The following is an 8,535-nucleotide window of genomic DNA, read 5'->3' as shown; positions in this document are numbered from 1 at the left end:
CAGACGAGTATAGGAAGAATTAAGAATGATGGGTTTAGGGTGGTTGTGGTGGTGCATGCTCATAGGATTTTCTAAAGGAGGCAGAGGCAAGGGATAACAAGTTCAAGGCCAGTCTGGTCAGTGGTGGTACTCCCTTTTAATCCCAGCATTTGGGAGGTAGAGGCAGTCATTTCTCTGTAAGTATAAGGTCAGCCTGGTCTATAATTTGAGTTCCAGAACATGCAGGTCTGTGAAGGGAGACCTTATGGGGGGAAAAAAAAAGTTAAAGGGAAAAGTAAGTTTTTCATAAAATGAGGTCCTATGGATCAGGTTTAGAAATGCTTGAAAATGCCCCATATTTTGCTCTATGGTCTATTTAGTGGAGTGGACTCTAGAGTATGGGATTGGTGAAATTGGGCATTATTTGGGGGGGGGGATTAGACTTTTACTAAATTCCATGCTCAAATGTTTGTTTACCAACCTAAATATACAAACTATAAATGTTCCGGAAATTACTTTAGAAGTCAAGGTCATAAAGGTATCGGAGTGGTACATGCTTGTAACCCTAGCACAGGAAGTTTGTACAGCCTGTTCTACACGAGAGTCCACCTCAAAAAAAAAAAAAGGGAGAATGTTGACCTGGGCACTGGTGGTACCCAGCACTCAGGAGACAGAGGCAGGTGATCTCTGTGAGTTCAAGGCCAGCCTGGTCTACAGAGCTAGTTCCAGGACAAGCAGCAAAGCAATACAGAGAAACCCTGTCTTGAAAAATAGTCTTAAAACTACATAAGATGTGAGACTTTGATATATTAAGAGTCATTGTAAACAAAACTGGAAGGAAATGTTTGCAGTTATCATGAGAAATTGAGTTAGTACCTTTTTTTCCCTCTTAATGTTTTTTAGTTAATTTGAAAAATTATTAGTTTCATTATGGAATTTGATTGACTTAATACATTTTATATGTAGGATGATGGCTTTCTAAGATGTCTATGTCTTGTTTTGAGACAGGGTCTCACTATATAGCTTTAGCTGGCCTGGGTCTCATAGGTCTGTTTGCCACTGCCTTTGGATTGCTTAGAGTAAATTTGTATACCACACCATCATACCTGGCAAGGTGTCTACATCCTTAATCTATGTAACCTGTGGATGTGTTATTGTACATACAAAGGAGAATTAAGGATGAAAGAGGGAGTAAAGTCATCATTCATCATCAGATTTTTTTTTTTTTTATTGTTTGTTTTCAAGACAGGGTTTCTCTGTGTAGCCCTGGCTGCCTGGGATTTATAAAGATCTGTCTGCCTGTCTCCTGCATGCTGAGGTTAAAGGTGTGTGCCACCATGCCTGGCTCCTTCATTTGAATTTTAAGACAAATGCGAAGCCTGGGCCTATAACTTAAGAGTGCTAAAGCCCTGGATTTGGTAAACCAGGCAATGTCTAGGATTGTTCAGGCAGGTTCACATAGTTACAAGGATCCTTAAAAGTGGGAAAAGATGGGCTAGGGATATAGCTAGGTGGTAAAGCATTTTCCTTGAATGTTCAAGACCCTGCCTGGGTTCAATCCCCAGTTCCCCCTCCCCCCACAAAGGAAGAGAGAAACAAGAGAGGCTAGGAAGATACATAATGTGAGAGACCTGTCTTGCCTTTGATGGCTTTGGAAGTGTAGAAAGGGAGTTAGCTAAGGTTCATAACCATTCCCCAGAAGCTAGAAAAGACAAGGCAGGAAAGAGTTGCATCTCTGTCAGTCCCTCAATTTTAGCTGTGAGATGTGTTGGACTTTGGGCAAATGTATTTTGTCTGAATTATTGTATCCATTCAGCTAGTACCATACCACTAAGAGTGCTTCTGGAAAATGGGTAAAAGCTATATAAATGGGCAATTACTAAACGTGAAAATGGGTTGGGGATTTAGCCAAGAGGTAGGGCACTTGCTGAGCACTGCAAGGCCCTAGATTTAGTCTCTAGTAAAGAAAAACAAAAAGACAAATCACAAATCTCCCACATCTCCAAAATGTTTTGTGACCTTGGGGCAAATAAGCTAATTCAAGGAAGGAGAAGAGCAGGGTTGAGAGAGAAAAGAGCAGAGTTGAGATGTAAAGCTGAGAAGAAATGATTAGAAATACAGAAGCTAAACCTAGTGGCATACACCTGGAGTTCTTGAACTTGGGAAGTTGAGGGAGGAGGATAATAAATTGGAGACCAGTCCAGGCTATACAAGACCCTGTCTCAAAACAACAACAGAATCTATATAGGTCAAGTAAATGAAGAGAAGGACTATGTGAAATATAAACAACAGTTGTTTATATCATTGGTACTTAGGTGAATGGGTGCATTGGTACTTAGGTGAATGGTATGAAGTGTTTGTCTCTCAGAAACAGCACCAGGATGTGTTCCTCTGACCCTGCAGCTTTATCATGATTTCCATAATTGCTACTATTAGGAATAATTTTTCCGATAGTCTTAGGCAATGCGTGTCAAAGGGCTGCTCAAACCCTCAGTTTGAGAACCCCTGCTCTAGAACCTAATCAATATGGGATATGGCTCTAGAAGAATAGGGAACTGGTATCTTTAGTAACCTATACATTAAAGAAGACGTAAATAGGATTTGTCTAATTGAACTACTTTATTAGGATTTCTCTATTTGTCTTTATTTCTGTACCCACACCTGGTTTGGTTCAGGTTGTGAGATACTGGGTGCCAGTACTATCATACTTTTCTGACTGGGTTTAGTTGGCAGGCGTCTACGGACACCTAGAAATTTAGCTAACAACCTTTGAAAACCTCTGTTAGGGGGACGCTGGAGTGTGGAGGATGGGAGCTGCTTCTCCTTGGGGGCCCAAGCACAGTGCTTACAATAGTGAGGCTTCTGTGTATCACCAGCTACCCAGCCTGCCCTTTGTTGATCCTGGGGACCAACAGCATTTGAGAGAAACTGCTGAGCAAGAACAGCGTGTGGATAACGCTGAGCTCTATCCTGAGACTTTTTAGGAAATCTGTGTATAGGGATCTCTGTTGGTCTACTTGCCTGGGCGGGGTTATTTTTCCCTGTGGCAGTGGATGATCCCAGTCTTTTAGTCCTTCCTTCACATTTCTCTGCTTTGGATTTTCTGGGACTCCCTTTCTTTTGGGCTGAAGGTAGTGCTAAAGTCTTGTCTCGACGTCTCTTGCTAGAGACCAGAGCCCCTGTATTTGAGGGCTTTCCCATTCCTAAGCAGTTTTCATTAGCCTTTGCATGAACATTCCCTGGGGATAGTGTCTGGACTACTACCTTCCCTTTAATCCCCTTGTTTTTTTGAGACTTTTGTTCTGCTTTGCTAGAAGGGTGAGGGTGGTGAGGGGTCTGGACAAACTGAGGTTCTGTCCTTTGAACTTTTGAGGGATCACCACTTGGAGAGCAGGAGTGCATGCTGAGAAGATGAGTCTGATGTGGGAAACAAGAGAGTCCCCAAGATTCTGCAGTTGGGGAGTTAAGGGCTGGGGGGCTGCAAAGTGAGTGTTGTGGGCCCGGGATTTGAAAGTGGGGCTCTGCTTTAGTTTCTTTAGTCTGATCTTTAATTCTCTACTCCATTGCCAGGCATGGCTCACAGGGTGGTCACACACCCCTGAGACGGTTCCACCCTGGGAAGATGGAGCCTTTGCCTTGGCTTCTGAGAGCATCTCTTCCTTCTGTAGACCACACTGGTTAGGTTCAGACTTCAGGGCTTTAGCTAGAATGGGAGGCCAGGATGGTAGTTGCAGAGGATTCATTACCAGAGGACCGGGGGTCTGGGAGGCCTCTGTTTTTTGTACATTTCTACATATAAATTCAATGTCAGGGTGTGGCTCTTGTGATGGAGCAGAGAGAAAGCTGGAGGCTGGTAGCTTAGTGGCCCAGGAGTCCTTTCTCTGCTCTGACGCTGACTCCATAGGCTTACAGTTGCACGGGTTTCCATTAGGCTCACTTATGTGAGACTTTGAAATAGAGTTTGGAGGTGAGCTGGATTCCCAAACTGAGGATACAAAAACACAACAGTTTTCATTCTGCTTCATGTACCCTCCAGCTGGGTTAGAGAGGACTCCCGAGGAGCTGGCTCCAAATAGATGTTGGGATAAGTTTTGCACGGGACGCTCAGAGGCCAAGAAGTTATTTTTTCTTTGAATGTTCTCACACCAAACTTTAGATGTAAATGGGTTCTCCATGGGGCTAACTCTGAGGGGTGGCTGTACAAGAGCTGGGGATGGGTTGAGGTTCAGAAATGGAGACTCAGAAGACAAACATTTTCTTGTATGCTCAGTATCCTTCCATGTAGCTTCTGATCTAGGGGAAGTCATCCACAGTATTGATTCTGTGTGGTTCTAAAAAGGGGGCTATAGGTGGTACATGGTCAGGACATGGGGAATCACACACCCATAGCTTCTTTCTCTGCCCCTTGGTCTCCCATAAAGCTTTAGACTCTAAAAAGACTCTTTGGGGGCCCAACATTGCAAAGTCTGGCAGACAGACAGAGGGAAGGCTAGGAGCTGAAACTAGGTCTGCATAGACACGAAGATTTTCTGTGCTAGGTTTACCTTTCAATGGAGTCTCAGATCCCAATGGGACACATGCAGGAATGGTTTCATAGAACCACATGTTGAAGTCCAAGGTTGGAGTTTCAAAAGGCTCGTGTCCAGACAGGTCCTTTAGGGGTTCTCTCTCTGGTGTTCTGACAGGGTATCTAGAAGAGGGCAGGGGGCTGACACTGGAGACTTAGAAATAGGCGGTTTCTCTTTATGTCCCATGTTTCCCAGAAGTCCTTCAGTGCAGAAAGTCCTCCTTTGGGGTTAACATTTCTTACTTCTGACAGAGAACCTGGTGGTTGACAGGAGGCTGGCATTGGGGGATCAAAAGCTTGGGGGTTATCTTTTATGTTGTATGATTCTCCACTGAATTTCATATCCAGGGGAGTTCCTGGAGGGTCAGTTTCTTGAGGTTCTGTCATGGGAACTGTGAATTGGCAAGGGTTCGAGATTGGAAGTGCATAGATCTGAGGGTTCTCATTTTGCACTGTGGTTTCCCAGAGAGCTTTCAATCCAGACAGTTCTCTCATAAGGTTGGCTTTCTGGTATTCTGTCAGGGAAGCTGGGTGTGGGCTTGCAGTTGGCATTGCAGATTCAGAGGCTTTTGGGTGCTTGTGTTGTTTCATGGTTGTCTGTAGGACCTCAGACCTAGTTAGGACTTCATGAGGATTGGAAGTATACAGTAGAGAGGCAGAAGGTGAGTCTGGATTGTGTTGCTGGAGGCTGGGGTCCCCTGGCGTCTCCCTCCAGGCCTCAGATGAATACAAGAATGTGGAAGGTCTGATTTTTTGGAGCTCAGGCTGTGAGTGTAGGGCTTGATTCTCAGAGACACAAGGAACCTCTTTCTGCTGTGTAAAGCACTGTGTGTGTGTGTCGGTGTCAGATATGATTCCCTTACAATCTATAAGCAAAGGCTTAAGATTGGAGGGTACTAATGGGATAAGAGGGGAAGGTGGAGATTGAACTAGTTGAGAACCAGGTACTATTCCTTCTAGATTTCTCATAGTATGGGCTTTAGGAGTAGGATAGTAGGTTGGAAAGTGATAATAGGGAAGCAACAAGTTGTACACAGGCAGGAAGGGAACCTTGTTGAAGAAGACAGAAGGACAAATAGACAACTTTAGTGGAGAAGGGCCTTCTGAGCTCAGGAAAATAGTCTCCAAGGACTCACTGTGTAGCGATGGAAGACCCCAGAAGAGCTGGCTTTTTCTCTGCTGCAGGGAACTCCCTGAAGTTATCTTGTTCCTCACTGGTAGGTTGGTCAGGATCTGGAAGGTAGGGAAGGATCTGGAAGGGCTTGAGGGTTGTGTGAATACTTGTTCTTGTATCCCTGTGGCCTTGGGGAGGCCCCCAGAACTACAGGATGGCTGGTGTGGGTCTGCAGTGAATTGATTTCCAGTGGAAGCATCTTTGGAAGGAGAATATGGTTTTAGTGGGCTCAGAGATAATGATTCCTCTTCCTTCTCTTCCCCATATTCTTCTTCCTCCTCTGACTCTTGCTTGCACAGAGAATCAAGGAAGGCAAAATGGTGCAGAAGTTGTAGTCCCTAGGGAATAAGCATAATACTATTAGGTATGATGGCTTCTTAGAGATGTGTGATGTGTCATACATTCATTAGTTTCTGTTCTACATTGCAGGTTCACCTGCCCCACAGCTCTGATGAGTGGTCACTAACCTGCTCTTCATGCATTGTTTATGTCAAAACCCAGTTCTTATTTAGAGATCACCATTTCCGAATGTACCCTAGGGTCAGTGATTAGTCACTTGCTTTCAAATCATGTCACTGAGCACTCACCCAGTCAGTAATCTGTGCCGTAAAAATCACTTATCAGGGACCACATCCATAAATAACAATGGCCCTTCATTTGACCTACATGTCATTTCAATAGTTGTCTGGATCCACATCCAAGTCATTGGTCACCTACCTTGCCTTGTATCATCATGTCTCCAGAGCACCAGAGCTGAAGCTGTTGCCATTTCCCAATTTGCCACCATCTTTGGATCTGCCAAACCATGAACAAGAATAATATCACCAGATTCCCTGGACTTTGGAGGCAGATGCTGCTGCTGCAATGTCTGCAGGCCAGAACATGTGTTAGCTGACCTTGGAGAAGCCCAATATCTCCCTTAGCTCTAAGCAGGTCTTCTAGCAGCCATTCCATTTTCTTCAGCTTAGTGGCAGTTTCTTGAGGTCATCACTACATCATAGAACACAGAACCCCCAACCCCCACATGGATCCTAGAGCCTTCTCCTGGAGCTTAGGGCCAAAATGTTACCTCTATTAGACAACGCATCTTATGCAGTGAAATCTCAGTGCTGCCCTCATCTCGATTGTCAGAGTCAGAGCTATGCATGCTTTTGGGCATACATTTTAACGTTGAACTATGCCATCCAAACTCTAGTTTTCATTTCCTGTCTATGAAATCTCAGTCAAACAACTTAATACCTCAGGGGTTTTATTTGTTCTCTTTTTGCTTATTTATTTGTTTGTTTATTTTTGTTTTGAGACAGGGTCTCTCTTCATAGCCCTAACTATCCTGGAATTCACTAGGTAGACCAGGCTGGCCTCAAACTCAGAGATCCACCTACTTCTTCCCACCAAGTGCTGAGAGACAGAGTCTCTTTTAATAGTCCTGACTGTCCTGGAACTCACTTTGTAGACCAAACTGGCTTTAAACTCATCGAGATCTGCCTACCTCTGCTTTCTGAATGCTGGGATTAAAGGTGTGTTTCACTACACCAGGCCTGTTACCTCAGGTTTAGGTTAAATAAATATATGTATTTAGAACAATAACTGGTATATAGTTTGCTACATATATATTTATGTGTGTGTGTATATATATATATATGTATGTATGTATGTATGTAAATATATATATGTATATATTGTATTTTGAGACATGGTGACCCTGGAACTTATTTTGTAGATCAGGCTGGTCTCAAACTCACAGTGATCTGCCTGCCTCTGCCTCCCGAGTGCTGGGATCAAAGGTGTGCACTACCACTTCTGTGTGTTTTTACTCCTAGTACACAATTGGTTTTCTTATGGCATTTTCATAATACTTAGTTTTGGTTGTTTTTCACCCCAACCCCTTCCTCTTTGCCGTCTCCTTGTACTCCTGCACTTTTGTTCCATATATCCTTTTCCACTTTCATATTACATGTTCTGTTACCTTTCTACTGTTCTTTGTTGAAGTCTCTCTTTCCTCCTCATTGGCCCCTTTCTAGTTTCCTGATCTTCTACACTCACCCTTACACCCTTACATAAATATACATCTAAGAAAGTTAGAAGCTAGGATCTGCATGCAAGAGAACATGTGATATTTGCCATTCTGAGCCCGAGTCTTAGTTATGATTTTTTTTTTTTTTTTTTTTTTTTTTTTTTGGTTTGGTTGGTTGGTTTCTGAGGCAGGGTTTCTCTCTGTATCCCTGGCTGACCTGAAATTCACTCTGTAGACCAGGCTGGCCTCAAACTCACAGAGACCCACCTGCCTCTGCCTCCCAAGTGCTGAGACTAAAGATATGCACCACTACTGCCCAGCTCAACAATCACTTCTTTATTCAAGGCAAGCTAAAGCATTTCTGATGCCATTTTCAGGATCTGTGCTATTAAACTTATCAACAAACATGCCGAGAAAAATCAATGGGGCTATAGTTTCATTAATTACAGTACAGTATCCAGGTATTTACCAGCTGAGTTTTTCTCCAGTGAGGCCAGAATATCATGTGAATCTTCTCTGTCTATGGAACCATCTGTTTTGGTTATGTTGAAGGCCATTTTGAATTCTGTTCACATATGGCATACATATTGGGTATTGCCCTCTGAAAGGCTTCTTGGTGATCTTGGTCTTGGCCCTTTTGATCGATATAGTAGAGTCACTATACCTTGGTTAAACACTTGCTGTTATGATCTCTGTCATTACTAGTCCTTCAGCATTAGTGCAAAGGAAAGAACACACACTAAATAGGCATTTATCACTAACAGTCTATTTGTTCTGCTCAGAGCTCTCAAGAGTTAACCA

General features: G+C 43.5%; 1 protein-coding gene across 1 annotated transcript; it reads right to left on the bottom strand.

The window, feature by feature from the left end:
• Nucleotides 1–2,622: 2,622 nt before the first annotated feature.
• CUNH9orf131 (chromosome unknown C9orf131 homolog) lies at nucleotides 2,623–5,278 on the bottom strand. The gene is given in 5 exon segments (XM_051187609.1): nucleotides 2,623–3,491; nucleotides 3,494–4,283; nucleotides 4,285–4,640; nucleotides 4,643–4,732; nucleotides 4,735–5,278. Coding segments are annotated over 5 exon segments (2,508 nt in total). The 5' UTR covers nucleotides 5,138–5,278.
• Nucleotides 5,279–8,535: the final 3,257 nt, after the last annotated feature.

The sequence above is a fragment of the Phodopus roborovskii genome, unplaced genomic scaffold, assembly GCF_943737965.1.
Source record: "Phodopus roborovskii unplaced genomic scaffold, PHOROB, whole genome shotgun sequence".
Taxonomy (NCBI): Eukaryota; Metazoa; Chordata; class Mammalia; order Rodentia; family Cricetidae; genus Phodopus; species Phodopus roborovskii.
Note: the sequence above shows the minus strand (reverse complement) of the source record. Positions and strands in the feature narration are given on the sequence as shown.